This window comes from Oncorhynchus mykiss, chromosome 21 (assembly GCF_057628025.1).
Source record: "Oncorhynchus mykiss isolate SJ-2025 chromosome 21, ASM5762802v1, whole genome shotgun sequence".
Classification (NCBI taxonomy): domain Eukaryota; kingdom Metazoa; phylum Chordata; class Actinopteri; order Salmoniformes; family Salmonidae; genus Oncorhynchus; species Oncorhynchus mykiss.
This window is the reverse complement of record NC_143042.1, coordinates 15503702-15530173: the sequence shown is the minus strand read 5'-3', so window position 1 is coordinate 15530173 and position 26472 is coordinate 15503702. Positions and strand designations below refer to the sequence as shown.

The window sequence follows — 26472 nt, the reverse complement described above, 5'->3', positions numbered from 1 at the left end:
ACAGCTTCTACCCCCAAGCCGTAAGACTCCTGAACAGCTAATCAAAGGGCTACCCAGACCCCTCTTTTACGCTGCTGCTACTCTCTGTTTATTATCTATGCATAGTCACTTTAACTACACCTACATGTACATATTACCTCAGCTAACCGGTGCCGCCACACATTGACTCTGTACCGGTACCCCCTGTATATAGTCTCGCTATTGTTATTTTACTGCTGCTGTTTAATTATTTGTTACTTTTATTTTCAATTTTTTTACTTAACACTTTTTTTCTTAACTGCATTGTTGGTTAAGGGCTTGTAAGTAAGCATTTCACTGTAAGGTCTACCTACACCTGTTGTATTCGGCGCATGTGACAAATAACATTTGATTCGATTTATGGCTCAAGATCCTCACGCCAGAGAGACACGGCTCCTTCACACTTCTTACCATTGTCTTTGCATATTTGACTTTGAGAGTTGCAGAAACATACACAGAGTTAGGTTTGAACCCACAACCTCTTGGTTTTGAGTCAGCGACTTACCATCGGACCACCATCTGCTTCACATGTATGGTCATTCTCTTCGTACAGGAGATTGAGCTTTTGTTTTCGTCTCCACTTCAGTTCCTCCGCAGATAGCAGCAGCTACCAATGTGGACCACACGTGACAGCGTGTACGTTATACATACCACATGAATATTCTTCATGGAGCACAAGAATGTCTCAGTAACCATGGAAACGCGGGAAATTGTTTTGGCAGACCGGCATGTGCAGGCTTTTCACAAACAAAACAGATGGCATGTTTTGGAACGCCAAGCTTGGAATCATCAGGTGGCATGGGGTGCCCATGGGTTGACGAGACAATATCCATGCCAACCAGAGAATACCCATGGAACCACTGGGCAGCGAGTGATAATGTGACAAATATGTATGCGTGATTAGCGTTTTGATATATAGAATGTTGTGTGTTTGTTGTGTCTGTGTTCACACACTTGCTTGTAGGCAGACAGTGGAAAAAACACATTTGTCCGGGGCATCTGGGTTTGTTTGAGGCATTTTATTGTCAAAACATCAGACAGAATGAACCATGGAACACTGCTGGGGAATCACAACTCCTCTCCCACTACCTGCAGTCGATATATTCAATTATTCATGTTTCTGGTGAGAGGGCCTTGATGATGAACCGACAGTCTGCCCCGTGAGAAAAGTCCAGGTGTGTTGCCATGGAGACCGCCAGGAGGAATGTTATGAGTAGTCGTTGGGGAATGAATAAATAAATGCAACGTAGCCTGTTTGAGTGAGTTCCTCGAGTTACTCTTAAGTTACTCGCAGGTACAGTACAGAGCGACCTTTCCAATACACACACACACAGCTCAGATACACACTCGTTGGTACAGCACATTGTGACCTCTCCGACACACACACTGGCTGATGACATGGCATCTGACAGCAGAGGAGCCGGCCTAGACTCTCAACAACATTGGTTTAAGTGAACACAGCTCAACACACTCACTATTTGGCAACGGATGAGAACACTGAAACCAGCACACAGAGATCTGAGGGTTGAGGTGTGGTTTTGAAGGGTGTACGTACAACCTCTGAGCAACACAGAGCCACAGAAAACCATCCAGTATCTGGCTTAGGAGAAGAGGGCTTAGGAGAAGAGGGCTTAGGAGAAGAGGGCTTAGGAGAAGAGGGCTCAGGAGAAGAGGTCTTAGGAGAAGAGGGCTTAGGAGAAGAGGGCTTAGGAGAAGAGGGCTTAGGAGAAGAGGGCTTAGGAGGGCTTAGGAGAAGAGGGCTTAGGAGGGCTTAGGAGAAGAGGGCTTAGGAGAAGAGGGCTTAGGAGAAGAGGGCTTAGGAGAAGAGGGCTTAGGAGAAGAGGGCTTAGGAGAAGAGGGCTTAGGAGAAGAGGGCTTAGGAGGGCTTAGGAGAAGAGGGCTTAGGAGGGCTTAGGAGAAGAGGGCTTAGGAGAAGAGGGCTTAGGAGAAGAGGGCTTAGGAGAAGAGGGCTTAGGAGAAGAGGGCTTAGGAGAAGAGGGCTTAGGAGAAGAGGGCTTAGGAGAAGAGGGCAGATCTGAGCAGAGCAAGCGTTTCAAAAACCCTCTATTTGCATAGCCTCTTGATGTGGTCACATGAGTCTCTCTACAGGTGATATGACTGTGTTAGTGTTTGGGATTGGGATGCTGTTTTTCAACTTGAATCTGATAATTGAAGTGTGTGTGTGTGTGTGTGTGTGTGTGTGTGTGTACTGACCAATCAGATGACAGTAATGTGCTCCAATGAGAGGAATGAAAAGGCACAGATCATTTCAGCACCCATTGACTCTGTCTGTGGTGACCCTTTAAGGTACTGTCTGTGGTGACCGTATAAAAGGTACTGTCTGTGGTGACCGAAGTGCCCTGTGGTCATGTACTGTAGGCTATGCAGGAGGCAAACATAGAATGGATTGGACATAATCATAAACTGTGTTCTATCTATATGTTATATTTCTGTGAGGTCAATGAAAAGTGTGGAACCTGCTGTGGAGTGTTGCTGACAGAGGAATACAACAGAACAACATAGAAAGACATAATTAAGACAGGGAAAAAGAAAATAAAAGAGCTCTATTACCATTCCAGGCTTTGGTTTCTGTGCAGTTGAGTGGGAGATCTTCTCTAACCACCTTCCAGAGATTTCAACAGTTGGCAATATTTTGAACATTTCTGAAAAGCCTCATGGTCTGAGAGTTGGTACCAAAGGGCTAATTTGTGACAGCAGGAAACATCATGGGGACCCTTTTATGTGTAACACAAAGGAAGTTCCATGGGCATTATGGGGATGTTTTTACTGTTGCACAGATACTGATTGAATAAGAATATCTCAGAAAGATAAACTATTCACAAAAAAAACACTGACAGATAACTGCCACATCCATGCTTATCTCTGGCTAGAAACCCCCGGCCCCAGAGTGGATATGTTTACGTATGTGCAGAGGAGTGTGCACTTCCTGTGCTTCTGCATTTAGCAACCCAGTAAATATGTAATTCAGTCCAACAATAGACGTCGTTCTCCAACAACATAAATATACCCGTACACTCGTCAATAAATACTTATACAGCACAAGAACACTAAATGGACATGTCAGAATTGGATTCAGGTGGATTTATAGGTAGAGTGAGCTAGGATATGGAATAAGAGTGGAGAATAAAACATGTTTGAATCAGGTCAGTATTTCCACAGGGGTCGTTAGGCTGGGCCTCTGTGGGATTTTAACAGCTCTGTTTGTATAAGAAGCCAGTCCTTTTCCTGTTGCGAGGGTAGGGATCACTGACACTGTCCAAAAACCCACTTCTGTTTTTATATGGGGCTGTTTTGGGAGAGGTTGGAGTCAAGAGGAGAGCACAGGAGAGGACTCCATAACAGTTTCTCCATAAAGCCTTTGGGTAAAGTGTCTCATTTTGGAGGCTAAATAGGCAGTTAGAGATAAGCTGAGTGTGTGGTGTTTTAAATGTGTCCATACCCAACCAAACCCCCCTCTCCCTCCGTACCTCACTTACCAACACACACTAGAGTACAGCTGCTGAGTAAGGGGCTGCGTGGCATCAATATCTCTGTGTGTGTGTGTGTGTGTGTGTGTGTGTGTGTGTGTGTGTGTGTGTGTGTGTGTGTGTGTGTGTGTGTGTGTGTGTGTGTGTGTGAGAGAGAGAGAAAGGGAGAGCTCAGAATGCTCCCATTGTTTCTGTAAGTGGATGGAGTCGGAGATGTAGGCCAAACCAGTAGCCTTCCTCTTTATCAGAGCCAGATGTGGAGGGCCTTGTTCCTCCAAACCAGCAGCCTTCCTCTTTATCAGAGCCAGATGTGGAGGACCTTGTTCCTCCAAACCAGTTGCTAATTATAACGACACACACATGCAAGCATACACAACTGACACCAATATTTTAGAAGCTATGACAGAATGAGGTGAGCTTGTCATTAGTCACCCCGCCTGTCTAAACTAACAGTCAGAGGGACAGATGAATATAGAAGTGAATCATTTCTGTGCAGCTGTTACTTCTGCTCAGACCTAGCAATATAAAAATACACAACTTTCCCCATAAACGTCCCTCTCTCTTTGAAGTCTGAGTGGAGGAAGAATGACAAAGGGGTGTAAAGAATAAAGCGGACTCCCTCCCTCCCAGCTTGGCTACTTAAGTTGTCTTCTCTCACCCTCCGTTGCCCACTCCTGCACTGTGTATACGACTCTGCGATCCCATAGACTACACAGAGTAATGATTAGACACTGCACTGTGTATACGACTCTCTGCGATCCCATAGACTACACAGAGTAATGATTAGACACCGCACTGTGTATACGACTCTCTGCGATCCCATAGACTACACAGAGTAATGATTAGACACCACACTGTGTATACGACTCTCTGCGATCCCATAGACTACACAGAGTAATGATTAGACACCGCACTTTCACCTGAGGGCGAACACAGACCTGACTTTCACCGCCAGACTCAAAGGTAGACGGTTCCATTATCGATCATTATCAAGGCAACCCCTGCTCTTGTTTCTGATTCTGAGCAGTAGCCTACCGATGTAGATATGTATGTGGAATACTTTTCTCATGCTGTAGTTCATGTTTTCATTTTTGTAAATTATTGGATGTAGCGAAAAGTACTGATAAGAGTTGAGTTGACTCAGTCCATTTCTGCCATTGGCAGTGTTCCAACCCTTTGGCACCAGACTCAGTTGACTAAGGGGGAGAGAGGGAATAACTCTAAATCCCATGGGAAGTCCCAGCTCTCACGCACAGAGAAACCAAAGCCACAGACTTCACTACATTGTACACCCTTGGTAAAAAAGGAAGAAAATTAAAATGTTATCATTAACAGTGTACCGGAGGCAACTCAGGACAAAAAAACATGAGAAACAAAACTCATAAAAACAATGTTATCTTTAAAAATCTACTGAAACGTTCATCTGCCAAGAAAACAAATATTAAAATCTTCCCCCCCACCCGCCCACTCACCCACCCCCCGGCAGTAAAAGCAGTTTAAATAATATTTTTTTATTGCTGCTCGCAGCAATGTTTTCATGACAATAAAACGAAGACATAAAAAAAAAAGACTTAATTTACTAAAATACATGATTGGTCGTCGAAGCAGAGGGAGGGGGTTATTGCCCGTGGGCGGGGTTATGGCCCTCCCTGTTTTAAGGGCGTGGCGTGGGCGGGGTTATGAGATCCTGTCCCTTAAACCCTTTCACAGCCACACGAGCCATCTCTTCTTCAGTTCCTCTCTGGGTCAGTGGGAGGCCCCTAACACCTGTCAATCACATCCGGTAAACCCATTCACAACGGCACTTCTTTTCTCCTTCTGACCACTTCCTGTGGCTTAAAGCCTTGAGGGTGCTCAGCATCTTTCTAAAAAGGCCGCCGTTTCACATCCTGCTGTGGGAGTCTGAGGCCTCACCTGGCAAACCTCAGGAGTTCTTTTCACCTATGACGATGGCGATCTTGACAGCATAGCTACTACTTTAGAGCGGTTGGCTGTAAATTGTACCTCCACTGTTTACACCTGATGGTTCTAGAGGTCTTTAGAGTCAATAGACAGCTATAATGAGGAGGGCTTGAGGTGGAGCCAAGAGCCAGTATACTTATCAAATGTATAATTGGTGGGTGCTATCAAACACACCCAGGATACAGCACACTGAAGGACATGGACGTGTTTTACAATTTGACGGAGTTTCGTTATTGTTCATTATAAAATAAGCTCAGCTCCCATGATGCTTTGGGGCCAGGGCGCGTGCATGCGAGGTCACCATTTGCTGTGCAAAATCCAAAGCAGCCTAATTGGTCAAGAGTCCCAACTCATTTACATACAGAACACACATTGACCACTCTCCAAGAGCCCTGCTTCTCTCTTCTATTTCCCCTCTTAGAAATCCTCTGACATCAGCTCCACCCGAACCCTGCATTCTCATGGTATAGGATCTCCCCTTCCTCCTTTATTACCTTCAGGACAATGCTGATTGGATAACAAAGACTCTTTCACATCAAATCGGATCCAGCACCTTTCCTCAATCTCTATCCCTCCCATTCACCTCAGCCCTTCCTGTTCACCCCCAGAAACAGTGACGACAGTTTTTGAATAAAGCTTTCGCAAAAATATCCATTCTCCTCTCTCTCAGTTATTTTTTTCTTCTCTTATTAAAAGTGGATCGTGCCCAGAGTCCCAACTGGCTAGTCAAGTCCTGGTCCTCTAGTCGTTAGTCCAGTCGCAGATAGCTTGGCGTGGAGTAGTTGAACATGAGGAAGTCCAGTTTATACAGCTGGAAGAGCTGGCTGTGCTGCTGGGAGCTGATGTTGCTGAAGAACTGGGCCGTCATGCTGTCTGTGGTGCGGGTGGACTTGGCGTAGGTCGGGAAGCGCAGCGACTCGCCCACCCCCGCCAGCCGCAGAACGTACTTGGCGTCTTCCTCCAGGGTTTCGTACTTGCCCACCAGGTCATAGTGGATGTGACAGGGGTGGCACAGCTGGTACACCGTCTGCCAGTGCTCGTTGAGCGGGCCGTCGCGTTGCGTGGCCGGGTCGACAAGATACTCTGCGAACTCCCGGAACTTGACGTCGGCGCCGTTGAGCAGCGCCTCCTGCGTGGCGTCCTTGCGGTAGCGGCGGACGATCTTGGTGCCGAAGCGGCGGTGGAAGGAGGAGTTGTACTTGAGGGTGAACTTGTTGCGGTAAGCGGAGACGAGCCTCTCGAAGGGCTCCCGGACAAACAGGAACTTGAGGTAGCTCTTGAGGCGGTGGTTGATCTCAGCAATGCTGTACTGGTTCAGATATTTCAGGTTGGACGGGACGTGGGCCTCGTTGGAAGGGATCTCCATTGGGTCACTGGGATGGAGAGAAATAAAGACCATGAGGAACAGAATTAAAAACAACACAAACAATGAAGAGTATCTAGTGTAGTAAGAGAGGTAGTCATGGAAACAGCAGTTATAAACACTGAGTATGGAAAACATTAGGAACACCTGCTTTTTCTATGACAGACTGACCAGGTGAATCCAGGTGAAATCTATGATCCCTCATTGATGTCCCTTGTTAAAGAAGGATTTTTAAGCCTTGAGACAATTGAGACATGGATTGTGTCTGTTTGTCATGCAGAGGGTGAATGGGCATGACAACATATTTAAGTGCCTTTGAACGGGGTATGGTAGTAGGTGCCAGGTGCACCGGTTTGTGTCAAGAACTGCAACGCTGCTGGGTTTTTCACGCTCAACAGTTTCCCTTGTGTATCAAGAATGGTCCACCACCCAAAGGACATCCAGTCAACTTGACACAACTGTGGGAAGCATTGGAGTCAACATGGGCCAGCATCCCTGTGGAACACTTTCAACACCTTGTAGAGTCCATGTCCCAGTGAACTGTTCTGAGGGCAGAAGGGGGAGATGCAACTCAATATTAGGATGTTATGTGACAGCGTAGTCGTATCAGTACTAGTATTATAAAATAAAACTTGATCCACTTTTCAGCTTTTATTTTTACATCTTTAATCGTTTATTTATTGTGTTCCTTTCGGAAAATGTGTCTTGCATGTTATGTCAAATCTCAATAGTAGTTTCCTGTGCTACTGACCTGTACTTGCCGTGTCCCGTGAGGACCATCATGACGCGTTTCCAGTTGGTACAGGCCACCTTGGGGACATAGCAGTAGATGAGCTCATGCTCCTCATCCACCACCAGGTGTTTGAGGTCACCGGGGGTCAGGACCCGGCGCTTGCGGCTGGATGCACTCTGGGCCCGACATGACTCTGCTACCTGGTCTCTCCTCCCCTGGTGGAGGATGGCGGCACTGGAGAACTCCGACTGGGGGAGAGAGAGAAGAAGAAGAAGAAGAGAGATATATTCATCTTCTGGAATACCAATGATGATCTATGGGGAGCTGACTAATACAATATGCATAGTTCCCATTTCATTCAACAGTAGCTCACTTGATCCACACATTTCAGTGTAAAGAAAGAAGGATGGGGGAAGAAGGGAGGGAATCATGGAAAGGGGAGAGGAGGAAGTGAGGGAGGGCTGTTCTTGATCTAAAGAGCAGGAATGTTTTCTTAGAGCTGGTGATTATTTTTGCTCTGTACCCTGAATAACCCTTTCAGGGAATTCCCTTGTTTCCCCGGGGACTCTAAATCGATCAGATCGTGTCCTGTGTTGCTCCACATTCTCAGACACACGCACGTGCACACACAGCACGACAGCCAGTCAGTGCCACAGCTGTATGCCATACCAGAGAGTAGAGAATAGGGCTAGGCCTTTGAGGAGGGTTGATAAAATAACTCATGTCTGGGACCACCTCTGTGCTCTCAGCACTTAACCAAACTAAAAGCCTTGTGTTAGTACTTGAACCCCTCCATTAACCATTTATCAAATGACACGTATATACAGTATATGGCATTAAGTAAACGTGAACAAATCATGCTTTGTACACCTAAATATAACTGTGAGACAGGTTCTGCCAGTTAAGATCAATTAGCCATTGGAGAGATAATGTGGATATGATCGAACATAAAGCTCAAAGAGCAGATGCTGTGGGGTTATGATTGTTATGCTTCACGTCACAGTCCATTACCCTTTAAGTAAAACCCATTCCCTTTAAGAGGTCATCAGAGACTGATGGTCATGAGTCACTGAAACATCAACACTGAGATATTACTACTCCTGCTGTTATGGTCCCACGGGTGAAGTCTTTGTGCATCTAAAAATTGCATCATAATCCCTATATAGCGCACTACTTTTGACCAGGCCCTGGGCCCCAAAGTAGTGCACTATAGGAAATAGGGTGATATTTCAGACGCACTCTATGTCTTTATCTGAGTTCCTGTCCTAAACACAGGTATGAACAGGTACTGTACTGTGGTACTGGACTGGACTGAGCTACAGCCATACACATCAGCGAGACAGGACTGAGCTTTACCCATACACATCAGAGAGACAGGACTGAGCTACAGCCATACACATCAGAGAGACAGGACTGAGCTACAGCCATACACATCAGAGAGACAGGACTGAGCTACAGCCATACACATCAGAAATACAGGACTGAGCTACAGCCATACACATCAGAGAGACAGGACTGAGCTACAGCCATACACATCAGAGAGACAGGACTGAGCTACAGCCATACACATCAGAGAGACAGGACTGAGCTACAGCCATACACATCAGAGAGACAGGACTGAGCTACAGCCATACACATCAGAGAGACAGGACTGAGCTACAGCCATACACATCAGAGAGACAGGACAGAGCTACAGCCATACACAGCAGAGAGACAGGACTGAGCTTTACCCATACACATCAGAGAGACAGGACTGAGCTACAGCCATACACATCAGAGAGACAGGACTGAGCTACAGCCATACACATCAGAGAGACAGGACTGAGCTACAGCCATACACATCAGAGAGACAGGACTGAGCTACAGCCATACACATCAGAGAGACAGGACTGAGCTACAGCCATACACAGCAGAGAGACAGGACTGAGCTTTACCCATACACATCAGAGAGACAGGACTGAGCTACAGCCATACACATCAGAGAGACAGGACTGAGCTTTACCCATACACATCAGAGAGACAGGACTGAGCTACAGCCATACACATCAGAGAGACAGGACTGAGCTACAGCCATACACATCAGAGAGACAGGACTGAGCTTTACCCATACACAGCAGAGAGACAGGACTGAACTACAGCCATACACATCAGAGAGACAGGACTGAGCTTTACCCATACACATCAGAGAGACAGGACTGAGCTACAGCCATACACAGCAGAGAGACAGGACTGAACTACAGCCATACACATCAGAGAGACAGGACTGAGCTACAGCCATACACAGCAGAGAGACAGGACTGAGCTTTACCCATACACATCAGAGAGACAGGACTGAGCTACAGCCATACACAGCAGAGAGACAGGACTGAGCTACAGACATACACATCAGGGAGACAGGACTGAGCTACAGCCATACACAGCAGAGAGACAGGACTGAGCTACAGCCATACACATCAGAGAGACAGGACTGAGCTACAGACATACACATCAGGGAGACAGGACTGAGCTACAGCCATACACAGCAGAGAGACAGGACTGAGCTACAGCCATACACATCAGAGAGACAGGACTGAGCTACAGCCATACACAGCAGGGAGACAGGACTGAGCTACAGCCATACACAGCAGGGAGACAGGACTGAGCTACAGCCATACACAGCAGAGAGACAGGACTGAACTACAGCCATACACATCACAGAGACAGGACTGAGCTACAGCCATACACATCCCAGAGACAGGACTGAGCTACAGCCATACACATCAGAGAGAAAGGATTGAGCTACAGACATACACATCAGGGAGACAGGACTGAGCTACAGCCATACGCAGCAGAGAGACAGGACTGAGCTACAGCCATACACAGCAGAGAGACAGGACTGAACTACAGCCATACACATCAGAGAGACAGGACTGATCTTTACCCATACACATCAGAGAGACAGGACTGAGCTACAGCCATACACAGCAGAGAGACAGGACTGAACTACAGCCATACACAGCAGAGAGACAGGACTGAACTACAGCCATACACATCAGAGAGACAGGACTGAACTACAGCCATACACAGCAGAGAGACAGGACTGAGCTACAGCCATACACAGCAGGGAGACAGGACTGAGCTACAGCCATACACAGCAGGGAGACAGGACTGAGCTACAGCCATACACAGCAGAGAGACAGGACTGAACTACAGCCATACACATCACAGAGACAGGACTGAGCTACAGCCATACACATCCCAGAGACAGGACTGAGCTACAGCCATACACATCAGAGAGACAGGACTGAGCTACAGACATACACATCAGGGAGACAGGACTGAGCTACAGCCATACACAGCAGAGAGACAGGACTGAACTACAGCCATACACATCAGAGAGACAGGACTGATCTTTACCCATACACATCAGAGAGACAGGACTGAGCTACAGCCATACACAGCAGAGAGACAGGACTGAACTACAGCCATACACATCAGAGAGACAGGACTGAGCTACAGCCATACACAGCAGAGAGACAGGACTGAACTACAGCCATAAACATCAGAGAGACAGGACTGAACTACAGCCATACACAGCAGAGAGACAGGACTGAGCTACAGCCATACACATCAGAGAGACAGGACTGAGCTACAGCCATACACAGCAGGGAGACAGGACTGAGCTACAGCCATACACAGCAGAGAGACAGGACTGAACTACAGCCATACACATCACAGAGACAGGACTGAGCTACAGCCATACACATCCCAGAGACAGGACTGAGCTACAGCCATACACATCAGAGAGACAGGACTGAGCTACAGACATACACATCAGGGAGACAGGACTGAGCTACAGCCATACACAGCAGAGAGACAGGACTGAGCTACAGCCATACACATCAGAGAGACAGGACTGAGCTACAGCCATACACAGCAGGGAGACAGGACTGAGCTACAGCCATACACATCAGAGAGACAGGACTGAGCTACAGCCATACACATCAGAGAGACAGGACTGAAGTACAGCCATACACAGCAGGGAGACAGGACTGAGCTTTACCCATACACATCAGAGAGACAGGACTGAGCTTTACCCATACACATCAGGGAGACAGGACTGAGCTACAGCCATACACATCAGAGAGACAGGACTGAGCTACAGCCATACACAGCAGGGAGACAGGACTGAGCTACAGCCATACACAGCAGGGAGACAGGACTGAGCTACAGCCATACACAGCAGAGAGACAGGACTGAGCTACAGCCATACACATCAGAGAGACAGGACTGAGCTACAGCCATACACATCAGAGAGACAGGACTGAGCTACAGCCATACACATCAGAGATACAGGACTGAGCTACAGCCATACACATCAGAGAGACAGGACTGAGCTTTACCCATACACAGCAGAGAGACAGGACTGAGCTACAGCCATACACATCAGAGAGACAGGACTGATCTTTACCCATACACAGCAGAGAGACAGGACTGAACTACAGCCATACACATCAGAGAGACAGGACTGAGCTACAGCCATACACAGCAGAGAGACAGGACTGAACTACAGCCATACACAGCAGAGAGACAGGACTGAACTACAGCCATACACATCAGAGAGACAGGACTGAACTACAGCCATACACAGCAGAGAGACAGGACTGAGCTACAGCCATACACAGCAGGGAGGCAGGACTGAGCTACAGCCATACACATCAGAGAGACAGGACTGAGCTACAGCCATACACAGCAGGGAGACAGGACTGAGCTACAGCCATACACAGCAGAGAGACAGGACTGAGCTACAGCCATACACAGCAGAGAGACAGGACTGAACTACAGCCATACACATCACAGAGACAGGACTGAGCTACAGCCATACACATCCCAGAGACAGGACTGAGCTACAGCCATACACATCAGAGAGACAGGACTGAGCTACAGACATACACATCAGGGAGACAGGACTGAGCAACAGCCATACACATCAGAGAGACAGGACTGAGCTACAGCCATACAAATCAGAGAGACAGGACTGAGCTACAGCCATACACAGCAGGGAGACAGGACTGAGCTACAGCCATACACATCAGAGAGACAGGACTGAGCTACAGCCATACACATCAGAGAGACAGGACTGAAGTACAGCCATACACAGCAGGGAGACAGGACTGAGCTTTACCCATACACATCAGAGAGACAGGACTGAGCTTTACCCATACACATCAGGGAGACAGGACTGAGCTACAGCCATACACATCAGAGAGACAGGACTGAGCTACAGCCATACACAGCAGGGAGACAGGACTGAGCTACAGCCATACACAGCAGGGAGACAGGACTGAGCTACAGCCATACACAGCAGGGAGACAGGACTGAGCTACAGCCATACACATCAGAGAGACAGGACTGAGCTACAGCCATACACATCAGAGAGACAGGACTGAGCTACAGCCATACACAGCAGGGAGACAGGACTGAGCTACAGCCATACACAGCAGGGAGACAGGACTGAGCTACAGCCATACACATCAGAGAGACAGGACTGAGCTACAGCCATACACAGCAGGGAGACAGGACTGAGCTACAGCCATACACAGCAGGGAGACAGGACTGAGCTACAGCCATACACAGCAGGGAGACAGGACTGAGCTACAGCCATACACAGCAGGGAGACAGGACTGAGCTAGTTTAACAAGGCATGCTAAGTTCCCTTTGTCTTTCTACTGTATCTTTCTCTCCCATCTCTCTCCCATCTCTCTCCCATCTCCCTCCCATCTCTCATCTCTCGCCCATTTCTCTCCTTCCCATCTCCCTCCCATCTCTCTCCCATCTCTCTCCCATCTCTCTCCCATCTCTCTCCCATCTCTCTCCCATCTCCATCCCATCTCCATCCCATCTCTCTCCCATCTCCCTCACATCTCCCTCCCATCTCTCTCCCATCTCTCTCCCATCTCTCTCCCATCTCCCTCCCATCTCTCTCCCATCTCCCTCACATCTCCCTCCCATCTCTCTCCCATCTCTCTCCCATCTCTCTCCCATCTCCCTCCCATCTCTCTCCCATCTCTCTCCCATCTCTCATCTCTCGCCCATCTCTCTCCCTCCCATCTCCCTCCCATCTCTCTCCCATCTCTCTCCCATCTCTCTCCCATCTCCCTCCCATCTCTCTCACATCTCCCTCCCATCTCTCTCCCATCTCCCTCCCATCTCCCTCCCATCTCTCTCACATCTCCCTCCCATCTCTCTCCCATCTCCCTCCCATCTCCCTCCCATCTGTCTCCCATCTGTCTCCCATCTCTCTCCCATCTCCCATCTCTATCTCTCGACATGTCAACTTCACTTCTCAGCAAATTAGTTTGAGAGGCCCGAGCGAGCGACTGAACAAACGAGTGATGCTTGATAATGAACGAGTCGGGGGGAAAAAAATTGACACCCTCCTCCTCCTCTTCCCCATCATCTTTTTTCTCCCCCTCTTTTTCTTTGTCTTATCTCCATTACTCCATTGTCATGCCACATCACATCAAAGCTGACTGGGAGGGAGAGACACTGTGAATACTAGCTCCTTGTTACGTGGAATGTTCACTTTGGCTCCTCGCAGGGCTATAAAGGCCCTAGATCACACTGAGCAGAACTTCATGAAGCCAAAGAACATCTCTCCATCTCTCTCAGTGGGTAACAAGCACTATAATTAACAGAGTGACAGAGAGAATCTTGCCATGTCTCCCTCTTCCCGTTGGATAGTTAACTTCCTGTCGTTTCATCTCCTCTCCTATCTGAGGAGCGAGGGAAGCTCTTATGTAGTGGTAATGATGGGAGAATGGAGAGATAGAAAAGGATATCAGAGATGTGTCTCTCCATAGCAGAGATGGAAGTCAGAACTCACAGGCCCTAAGTGATTCTGCCATGCTGTTCCTACGGGAGAACAGACACTATCCAAGTCTGTCTCTGAGTCTCAACCTACAGCAACACACTGTTGGAGTAACAGCGCAGGCATTCGGTCTGCGTAATGGTAAGTACATGAGCACACATGAACACAACAGAGCACTCCTCTCCTGCCTGTGGTAGAAAGAGTCCTCCTAGGCATCTGGATGAGCACATCGCTCTTTGACGGTCTCTCCCTCTCTGTCGTCGAGTGGTTTCTCAAACCCTCGTATCAGATCAGCACTTCTTCTGTAGCTACAACAAAGTCCTGGTCGATTGAGTGTCTGTGTGCGTGAGGTCTGCAGTCTCCGACGGCATCTCTTGTTCCATTCCCTCAGGGCGAGCTGTCAATCAAAAACGCCAGCCCGTCTGATAGTGTCCGTAGTTCTCAGAGTAGTACAACTGACACAAAACCCTCCAACCACATGAGTGTCCGTCTGTGCATGTGTCTGCAGCAACATTTCCAGTTTGCTAAAAATCAGCATGTCCCTCCCTGACTCCATGAGTCCATTTATTCCCAGATGTATGAATATGCTAATATCAAGTCAAGCCTGTCACATTTCCACACGTCAAGCTAGCTTTTGGTGATGAGCCAAGGGACTGTGTGTTTTTGTATTCACAGAAAGAGTTCTCTCCTGGAACGGCACTTTTGTTAGTGAAATGTGTGAGTAATAAGGAGTTATTAATATATGCGTTTCCCATGTTTCATTTCATAATTGACTTTCTGTCACGGCTTAACAGTCTTACTGAGGTTTGTTATGATGTTGAAATATGCGATTGCTCCCCTTCTGCACAGCAAAGCTATAATAAATAGCCCACTGCAGTTCTGCTGATGGTTGCAAACACTAACGACACAAACTCTTTATAGGCACAGGTGGCGTACTAGAGGGGAGGGGAGGAGGGGAGGGAGAGACTAAAGGCTGGCGGCCTACATGGATACAGTACAACTTGATTCACTCTGTTTTAGAGCAAATATAGGATACAGTTGAAGTCGAAAGTTTACATACACCTTAGCCAAATACATTTAAACTCAGTTTTTCACCATTTCTGACATTTAATCCTAGTACAAATTCCCTGCCTTAGCTCAGTTAGGATCACCACTTTATTGTAAGAATGTGAAATGTCAGAATAATAGTAGCTATTATTTCTTTCATCACATTCCCAGTGGGTCAGAAGTTTACATACATTCAATTAGTATTTGGTATCATTGCCTTTAAATTGTTTAACTTGGGTCAAACGTTTTGGGTAGCCTTCTACAAGCTTCCCACAATAAGTTGGGTGAATTTTGGCCCGTTCCTCCTGACAGAGCTGGTGTAACCGAGTCAGCTCTGTCAGGAGGAACGGGCCAAAATTCACCCAACTTATTGTGGGAAGCTTGTAGAAGGCTACCCAAAACGTTTGACCCTCCTTGCTCGCACACGCTTTTTCAGTTCTGCCCACAGATTTTCTATAGGATTGAGGTCAGGGCTTTGTGATGGCCACTCCAATACCTTGACTTTGTTGTCCTTAAGCCATTTTGCCACAATTTTGGAAGTATGCTTGGAGCGCATCACCACGCAGGATATATGCTTTCATTAAAACAAAACACAAGAAAGGCTAATAGTTTGACACCACCTGTTCTGATTCTCTCACCAAACATTCATTCAAGAAGATCTAAAATCATATTCCCATGAAACTGATTGAGATCAATCAAATGACTGACTTGGAGATGCAGTTTCGACGTTTCCCCGGTGAAAACGTGAAGAATAATCATTAACGATTGACAATGATGGTGGCCTATTTTGACTTTAGGTAGCCTCTTCTGAATTGGATGTTTGAGGGTATTAAAAAAGGAACATTTTCTTGAGTAAATATGAGTGGGCATAGGCAAACGTTGCAATTGGAGGATGCATTTTATGCACATGCTGTAATGTCAGGCTAATCAGTCTGTCGGTACAAACTTTGAGTAAATTATGACGTCATTTACAAAAACTGCTCCCGCACCACTGTCTACACCCATAGACATGCATCTCGTGTGTGTGTGTGTGTGTGTGTGTGTGTGTGTGTGTGTGTGTGTGTGTGTGTCAGTGACGGCAGTCTGCCTCCCCCAGTCTCAAGGCAGATGTAATGTACATCCTGTGAGTGAAGGCAGCCATTTTGTGCCCGTGCCCCAGAATAGAAGGAACGCAGTTGGCAGGGTAACTGCTTGGCTGGCTGACACACACACTCTCTCTCTCACTGCATTTACTGTCAGTCTCTGTCGTCCATTTGGGCTTAAAACAATGTCATTGATCACCCTTGAGATGTTTCTACAACTTGATTGGAGTCCACCTGTGGTAAATTCAATGTATTGGACATGATTTGGAAAGGCACACACCTGTCTATATAAGGTCCCACAGTTAACAGTGCATGTCAGAGCAGAAACCAAGCTATGAGGTTGAAGGAATTGTCCGTGGAGCTCCGAGACAGGATTGTGTCGAGACACAGATCTGGGGAAGGGTACCAAAAAAAGGCCTGTAGCGTTGAAGGTCCCCAAGAACAGTTTGGTACATTACAGACTGGATCATGTTATCGACCAGGTCGGGCTCAGTCACATGTCTGGATGGATGGCCTACTGTATGGGTCAATACATAACTGAATAATCTGATTGACATCAAATCAATAACTAGCATCCTACTACAACTCACTCACTCAGTCAGTCAGTCAGTGTGTGTTTTCACCTATTCTCTCCTAATCCACAGCTAAGAAGCCCCTTGAGTCTATTACATTTAATCTCACACAATGATACAACAATCTGGTTTTGCGACATTCACCAAGGGTGAAAAGAGCAGAAAATAGAAAACAATTTATTTTCCGACACAGCCGAGGAACTGCACAGCTGGCAAAGGCATTGTCTGAATTTCATTTTCAATTTTCTCATGCTCTGCTCCTAAATTGTATTTTGGAAGCAACTAAAGCATCTGCTTTGGTCAGGGATAAACACGTCAGCGTGCTGCAAGCTGTACATTTCCCAATGTCAGATTCTGCTGTGTGTGTGAGCTGCTCTCGGGCTCTCCACATTGCAGTGCAGCTGGAGTGCGGAGGAGCGACGCTCCCTCACTCTTTTACATTTGACAATACACAGAGCAGGTAAAACTTTCCCTGAAAAATGTATTCTGATCCATTCTAAATAAAGTATATTTAATTACAACTTAAATTCCATGACAAACGAAATAAATATGTATAGCAGCCTAGAGGAAAATGGTGACTTCTTCCCCGTCTTTTCTCTGTCGATTGTAAGAAGGATGAAGAACTATAGACTAGCCTAGGTTAGAGCTTTCGGCCAGTAACCAAAAGGTTGCTGGATTGAATCCCTGAGCTGACAAGGTAAAAATCTGTCGTTCTGCCCCTGAGCAAGGCAGTTAACCCACTGGCGCCGAAGATATGGATGTCGATTAAGGCAGTCCCCTGCACCTCTCTGAATCAGAGGGTTAAATGCAGAAGACACATTTCAATTGAATGCATTCAGCTGTACAACTGACTCTGTATCCGTCGGAGGCTTGACAACTTTGGCCAATGGATGTGTCTGCCTTGATGTTCATTAAACAACATGGACCCCCCCATGACACCATTCTGCCAAGGACACCCAAACCTGAGTGGCACCACATAGCCCAAGGAGCCTGACCCTCTCTGGGGAATTTGCTATAGCCCTGCTTGGGATATTCAGCTACTATTGGTGGAGACACATGGCCCATTCTAGCTTGGTAGGCCTATGTCAGGGTGGGAAATTGGAAATGTGAATTGGGCCAAGTTGGAGGTAATGATGACAGGTAACCTAGCAGATAAGAGCGTTGGGCAAGTAACCAAAAGGTTGCCGGTTTGAATCCCGAGCCGGCAAGGAAGAAAGATCTGCAGTTCTGATGGATGATGATGGATTTTTTAAATTTTTAATCAATTCTAGAATTAGTCTGTAATGTAACAAAATGTGGAAAAGGTCAAGGGGTCTGAAATCTTTGCGAATGCACTGTACGTGTATTAAAGTCGTAAAAAGTTAAATCTGGTCCCATATTCATTGCATGCAATGACTATTTCAAGCTTGGGACTACAAATGTGTTGGATGCATTTGCTGTATGTTTTGGTTGAGTTTCAGATTATTTTGTGCCAAATAGCTATTAAATGGTAAATAATGTATTGTGTCATTTTGGAGTCACTTAAATAAGAATAGAATATGTTTCTCAACACTTCTACATGAATGTGTGAGTGAGAAGGTTAGATGCCGCCCCCTGGCAAATTAGATTTTCGGATTAAAACTCAGTCTGTGTGATTGACAGGAGAAACGATCAGAGGGGCAGAGTTTTTACCATCATCATTAAGACGGGCTGAAGTATGGATAGAGTTTATCAGTGAAGGTGTAGCCAGTGAAAGAGTAGAGACCTGGCCTCCACATTATAAAAGGAGACCTGACCCTCCACATAATCCACAAACACCCCCACATTCTGGGGTTTCTCTCTCAGGGAGAGGGGGACATCAGGACCAGCTAGAGCCTTGTATACATTTCATTTTCTCAGCCACACAGTCCAGTATCCATTCTTAGGGCTCAGTGTGATCTTCCTCTTCCTGTTGACGGACTCTCTGGCCACTCCTAAATCCCATTCAGTCTTCCCCTTAACTGTCACCTCATAGTAAAATCTCCCTGTAGAGAAGCCCTCCATTCCTAAGACATTTACACTTTTATTAAACCTCTTTGGGGTATTCGGACGATTCGTCCGTGTGTCTCCATGTCTCACCTGTTTCCCATCCTCAGACAGGATGTAGGGATGTGCTGTATCAGGGTCCAGAGTCACATCCACTGCACACCACAGGGCCCTGTGTGGACGGAACATTCTTAACAGGATTCCTTGTAATGCTGTAAAATTCCTGAGTCCCAAAAAAACTTTCAGCCTCACTCATAACGATGCCTATTTTCTAAGATTTCTTCTTTGTTTGCGATGTGCAGTTTGAAAACCAATGCAATAGACAATACAAAATCCACCTTTTTAACATGCTACATGTCAGGATCCTATTGGCTAGTAACATTTACTGATGTCTCTAATCTAACTACCATGGTTTCTTCAACATTACTCCCTTCCACTCTTCTTACTACCTCTGGATAGGAGACATGCTGGACAGCCTTTATTCTTGTCACCTCAGTCTCCTTCATCCTAACAGGGTCATGAATTCGGGTGTATGATCCCCACCACAATTGCAGCATTTCACCTCAACTGGCACACAATATTCCTGCCATCTACATACACTTGACACACGTCCAAATAGTTGACATTCATTACAATGCAAGGGTTTGGGCACGAAGGATCTAACAGGATCTCTCGCATAACTCAAATATACATACGAAGGGAGAGAGTCTTCTTCAAAGAACGAAAGAATGGATGGAGTGGGCTTCCTCACTCCATCCACCATACGGGTCAGTCGGCATGCACCAACCACTGGGCTTCCTCACTCCATCCACCATACGGGTCAGTCGGCATGCACCAACCACTGGGCTTCCTCACTCCATCCACCATACGGGTCAGTCGGCATGCACCAACCACTGGGCTTCCTCACTCCATCCACCATACGGGTCAGTCGGCGTGCACCAACCACTGGGCTTCCTCACTCCATCCACCATAAGGGTCAGTCGGCGTGCACCAACCACTGGGCTTCCTCACTCCATCCACCATACGGGTCAGTCGGCGTGCACCAACCACTGGGCTTCCTCACTCCATCCACCATACGGTTCAGTCGGCGTGCACCAACCACTGGGCTTCCTCACTCCATCCACCATACGGGTCAGTCGGCGTGCACCAACCACTGGGCTTCCTCACTCCATCCACCATACGGGTCAGTCGGCGTGCACCAACCACTGGGCTTCCTCACTCCATCCACCATACGGGTCAGTCGGCGTGCACCAACCACTGGGCTTCCTCACTCCATCCACCATACGGGTCAGTCGGCGTGCACCAACCACTGGGCTTCCTCACTCCATCCACCATACGGGTCAGTCGGCGTGCACCAACCACTGGGCTTGCTCACTCCATCCACCATATGGGTCAGTCGGCGTGCACCAACCACTGGGCTTCCTCACTCCATCCACCATACGGGTCAGTCGGCGTGCACCAACCACTGGGCTTCCTCACTCCATCCACCATACGGGTCAGTCGGCGTGCACCAACCACTGGGCTTCCTCACTCCATCCACCATACGGGTCAGTTGGCGTGCACCAACCACTGGGCTTCCTCACTCCATCCACCATATGGGTCAGTCGGCGTGCACCAACCACTGGGCTTCCTCACTCCATCCACCATACGGGTCAGTCGGCGTGCACCAACCACTGGGCTTGCTCACTCCATCCACCATACGGGTCAGTCGGCGTGCACCAACCACTGGGCTTCCTCACTCCATCCACCATACGGGTCAGTCGGCGTGCACCAACCACTGGGCTTCCTCACTCCATCCACCATACGGGTCAGTCGGCGTGCACCAACCACTGGGCTTCCTCACTCCATCCACCATACGGGTCAGTCGGCGTGCCCCAACCACTGGGCTTCCTGACTCCATCCACCATACGGGTCAGTCGGCGTGCACCAACCACTGGGCTTCCTCACTCCATCCACCATACGGGTCAGTCGGCGTGCACCAACCACTGGGCTTCCTCACTCCATCCACCATACGGGTCAGTCGGCATGCACCAACCACTGGGCTTCCTCACTCCATCCACCATACGGGTCAGTCGGCGTGCACCAACCACTGGGCTTCCTCACTCCATCCACCATACGGGTCAGTCGGCGTGCACCAACCACTGGGCTTCCTCACTCCATCCACCATACGGGTCAGTCGGCGTGCACCAACCACTGCCTCTATTTCTTCAGTTACACACTTTGCTCTCACTTCTCGCCCCACTCCAGAGATAACCCCCATGATAGGTGCCCTGCTTCGCAGATCCACACACAACACATTACAATTATATATCTTTTTCAGGGGCAAAGCATGCACGTTCTACTCCTCGGACAAACAAAAAACCCAAATAAACAAATGTATTCTTATTTTCTCTTCAAAACAGATCTCCCAGATATCTTGATCGATCAAGAACCCTCACTAACTAAAGAACAGTCAGAACTAGGCTTGGATTTACTAGACTCCCCGGCAACTTTACTTCTCGTTTCCCTTTTTGTTTACCACTGTAATCCATTCCTTCTCACCCTCATCACTCGATGGTCCATCAGTTTAAAAACGTCCTCCTCCATCATCTTTCCAGTGAATTTCCTCCCTGCAGCAGTCCTCCCCCCCTTATAATACTGCCATGTGCTTTTATCCTCCTGGAATTTAGTTAAATGGCAACTCCACCACTTTTCAACCTACTTTTCATTGTCTTCCAGCACAATACCACTGTCAACGTACACTACACGACCAAAAGTATGTGGACACTGCTCAAAAGTATGTGGACACTGCTCATATGGAGTTGGTCCCCCCTTTGCTGCTATAACAGCCTCCACTCTTCTGGGAAGGCTTTCCACTAGATGTTGGAACACTGCTGCGGGGACTTGCTTCCATTCAGCCAGAAGAGCATTAGTGAGGCTGGGGCACTGATGTTGGGTTAAAAAGTTCTACACAGTCACATCAAAGTTTTTTTTAAATCTGTGATTTTCAAACACTATGAGATTCGCGGTGAGGTGGGGAGCGAGAAAATACCCTCCATCTGGCTAGAAACTCGTTGCAGGTTTTGAAAATCACTGTTTTTTAAAAACTTTTAATCCTACTGTACCCTGTGATGTCACAGAGGAACATTTTTTGGGGACCTTTCTTCTTATCTTTTTATCCACTGATCATAAAAACGTACAATTTTCACATAATATTCTAGAGACACTGGTTTGGTGCTGAATATGATGAATATGAGGTTGAAAAGTGGAATAATTGCCCGTTAACCCTTTACGTGGCTGAACTTTTTTTTCTCTCGGGCGCTTATTTACAATTGTTTCAAGTTTGGATTTATGGCCTGGGTTTAACGTCAACAATCAGATGTCCTGTCATATCTGTCTCTCTTCCATTCCTCTTCATTCGTTCACTCACTTATTATCTTACTCTATTCACAATGAATGTGCAGACAGGCAGAACAGACAAGGTGCCATAACAGGTGACTTTATTTGTATAACGGATGTCATAGCCATCACTACTGTAAACATCGGGGACAGCAGGACTACGAGAAAGAATTCCAATTTGGTCAATATTCAACTGGATTTCATTTTCTAAAAATCCTGAATTTTACTCCAGGCACATCCCAGTTCATTATAGGTGGATCCACAGAGATATACAGTGCAAACAATACATGAGCTTAAAAAACAAACATATTGCTTGAATTATCTCATGATCAGAAATTCCTCTGAAATGTAACTCCCAGATATGAATCATACCTCGGTATGAGCCTGGAGAGATGCTTTCATATCTTACAATGCTGCTGCATACTGTAGGCTACTCATCATGTCTAACAGACTGACATGATGCTGATGATAACAAACAACAACCACGTCAGTAGGAATATTACATTGAAATGTTCTCTGATGTAGGACAACAGACGAAATGTACACATTTCAGTACATTTTCAGGTTAAACGTCATGTTGTGTGATTGACAGGAGAGATGATCATAGGGGCAGAGTTTTTACCACCATCATTGCTAGAGGGGCTGAAGTATGGATAGAGTTTCTCTGTGAAGGTGCAGCCAGTGAAAGAGTAGATAAGAGACCTGGCCTCCACATCATAAAAGGAAACCTGACCCTCCTCATAATCCACAAACACCCCCACCTTCTGGGGCTTCTCTCTCAGGGAGAGCAGGACACGGGTGCTAGAAAGAGCCTCGTACTCATTTCCTTTTCTCAGCCACACAGTCCAGTATCCATTCTTAGGGCTCAGTGTGATATCCCCCTTCCTGATGATGGACTCTCTGGCCACCCCTAAATCCCAGTCAGTCTTCCCCTTAACCATCACCTCATAGTAGAATCTCCCTGAGGAGAAGCCCTCCTTTCCCAAGATACAGATACAGTTGGAAAACCTAACTGGCTTGTCTGGGAGATCCTGCTCTGTGTTTCCATCTCTCACCTGTTTCCCATCTTCAGAAAAGATGAGTTTGGGATGAGCTGTATCAGGGTCAAGAGTCACATCCACTGCATACTGCTGAATCCTCTTCAGTTTGACTTCAGGCAGCTTCTCCATCTCTTTATTCAGTGTCTCCTCCAGTTGAGACACAGCTCTCCTCACAGTCCCCACACACAGATCACTGTGAACACTGATCTCAGACCAGTCCTTGGTGTCTGGAGGGGTGCAGAGGGATGGAAAGCTCTGTAGGAGGTGGAGGTGGTCCTCAGTGTGTGAGAGCTGCTCCAGCTCAGTGCTTCTCCTCTGTAGCTCAGTGATTTCCTGCTCCAGCTCTTTAATGAGCCCTTCAGCCTGCCTCTCTGCTGCTTTCTGTTTCTCCTCAATCACCTCAATGAGCTCAGCCTGACTTCTCTCAATGGAGCGAACCAGAGCAGTGAAGACCTGGACACTGTCTGATATCTCTCTCTCTGCCTCTCTCTTGCTGAGATCTACTGAGTGTTTGATCTCCTGAACCTTCTTCAGTCTCTCCTGGATCATCTGCTGCACTTCTGCCTCAGTCTTCCCCAACTGAGCCTTCCTCTCTCCATACTCTTCCTCTAGAAGGACAGCGTCATGAGTCATGTGGTCTGCTTTCAAGCACAAGACACAAAGACATGTCTGGTCACTCCTACAGAACAGCTCTAGAGGTCTCTCATGCTTCCTACACATCCTGTCTTCCAGGTTCTCCACAGGGTTGATCAGCTTGTGTCTCTTTAAGGCTGCGACTCTCTGATGAGGCTCCAGATGAGTCTCACAGTAAGAGGTCTGACACACCAGACAGGACTTCAGGGCCTTGAGCTTCATCCCAGTGCAGATGTCACAGGACACTTCTACTATCATGGCAGAGCATTGGTCCGGGCTGCTGGTAGTTTTCACTTCAACTGTCTGTCTGAACTGAGCAGCCATCTCAGAAATGAAAGTATTGACGAACAGATCTGGTCTCTTATCAAATGTATTTTTACACATGGGACACTGGCACAGGTCATCCCTATCCCAGTACTTTGTGATACAGGCCTTGCAGAAGTTGTGTCCACATGAAGTAGAGACTGGCTCAGTGAACACATCCAGACAGATAGAACACAGGAACTGCTCTTCAGACAGGAGACTGCTGGAGGTGGCCATATCTAGACAGAGACCAAAGGTGAAACCATAAACCATTTGGAATCAGTCAGTTCTTGATATATTTAGCTTGAGAGTTGTTAACATTGTCTTATCTGATTATATTAATGAATGTTGATACATGACGATACAACAAAGACACACGTCTGATAAGCGTAGATTGAAAAGTGTAAGTCTCTCTACTCACCTGGATGTTTTTGTGGATGATATCTCTTGTCCTTTCTGTTTGTGGTGTCAAAGGTTAGGAGAGTCAGCGTGTAGTCTGAACGTGTAGCTATTTAGTAGATTTCTGAAGTGCTGGAGAGTTTGGTCCCGTAAACAATATACTGTACGTCTGTTTCAGTTCAACAAAGTGACGATAGTGATGCTCCTCCCCACCAGATACTGCTGTGTGATTCTCTTCCTGGAACAGTTAACCCTTTACACGGCTGAGCTGTAACTGATCGTCATACTGATTAAAACAGTGTTGAATAAACAAGGACTAAAGTCACTACAGCTTTTACATTACTCTTCCTAGAATCACAATGTGTGAATCCCTGCGGTCAACACACACACACACACACACAGTGTAGAGGACTGAGGGCAGTCTGTCTCTGACCCCTGCTGCTTCTCTTCACTCCCACAGCCTGGAATTCACAGGCCACGCAGGCATGAAGCTAACAGTTTACCGATCACACACACACCTGTACCACTGCAGGGGCATCACTCACATGAGGATCCACCTGATTCTACAGCATCAGCTCACATCTTCAGACAGCCAAGAGAAAACACAACACATTGTGTTGGAAGAGTTAACCTCTCTTTCTCATACTAATCTCACCTGTAACTCCCCCTCCTCTCTTCCCTCTCTCTGTACTATAGAACCAGGAAGCACCTGACATGAACACTGCTCTGTGGCCACACACTATAAAACCCTGACAAGGTTACTGTTTTATGAGGTAAAATCATATTTTCCACAGAGGGCAGACCAGGCGGTATGAGTTTTCCATGACGCCATTTATGAGGAGCAAGACCAGACAGAGAAATAAATAGTTAAAGAAAAGTTAAAGAAAAACATTTAAAAGACTGCAACCTTCTTCCAGAGAAATGGTGTAACTAGGCTTCAGATTAGGGAAATCCCATGAGAGGACAGAGAGAAAAAGATGGGAGAGAGGAAAGAGGAGAGAGGAAGAGGAGAGAGGAAGAGGGAGAGGAAGCTCTGTTGAAAGGGAGCAATGTCTATGGCAGCAGCACAACACAGGATGTTTCCACTGGCTCTGACCAGACAACACAGGTACATATACACACACCAGCATAGTGGCGCTGGCACACACATACAAATGTACTAAGTGAGGTGACACTGGCACCACACCCTGAGATGGCCGATTTAGAAAAGGGGAGTGTGGGATATCTAAATGCATGTACATGTAACCAGATAATAGAGACAGGTTCTCAGGGGAAATAAAACCAGAGCGAGAGAGAGCGAGAGAGAGCGAGAGAGAGCGAGAGAGAGAGAGAGAGAGCGAGAGAGAGAGAGAGCGAGAGAGAGAGAGAGTTTGAGTTTTAAATCATCTTTATTGGGTCTGGGGGCCCACCACACAATAAATACTCATACAAAACCACAGTTACACATCAATTAAAAACACAACTCCGGGCCTCCCGGGTGGCGCAGTGGTTAAGGGTGCTGTACTGCAGCGCCAGCTGTGCCACCAGAGACTCTGGGTTCGCGCCCAGGCTCTGTCGTAACCGGCCGTGACCGGGAGGTCCGTGGGGCGACGCACAATTG

At 47.2% G+C, this 26472-nt stretch overlaps 2 protein-coding genes and 1 pseudogene across 3 annotated transcripts in view; all 3 read right to left on the bottom strand.

Annotated features, from left to right (window-relative positions):
- Nucleotides 1-4594: 4594 nt before the first annotated feature.
- Nucleotides 4595-26472, bottom strand: part of LOC110500114 (carbohydrate sulfotransferase 11) — a 104862-nt gene continuing 82984 nt past the window's right edge. For both annotated transcript variants that reach the window (XM_021577289.3, XM_021577290.3), the window contains exons 3-4: nucleotides 7583-7812; nucleotides 4595-6841 (exon numbers count right to left, since the gene is read on the bottom strand). In XM_021577289.3, coding sequence (XP_021432964.1) covers nucleotides 6217-6841; nucleotides 7583-7812 — 855 coding nt within the window. In that variant the 3' untranslated portion in view covers nucleotides 4595-6216. The remainder of the gene's footprint in view (nucleotides 6842-7582; nucleotides 7813-26472) is intronic.
- On the bottom strand, nucleotides 18627-19414 carry LOC149973007 (zinc-binding protein A33-like; annotated as a pseudogene).
- Nucleotides 22582-25565, bottom strand: LOC110500113 (E3 ubiquitin-protein ligase TRIM39-like). The gene is made up of 2 exons (XM_036957398.2): nucleotides 24895-25565; nucleotides 22582-24712 (listed from the first exon to the last, which is right to left on the bottom strand). The coding sequence occupies exon 2, from the start codon at nucleotides 24708-24710 to the stop codon at nucleotides 23070-23072; it is 1641 nt and encodes a 546-aa protein (XP_036813293.2). The 5' UTR covers nucleotides 24711-24712; nucleotides 24895-25565; the 3' UTR covers nucleotides 22582-23069.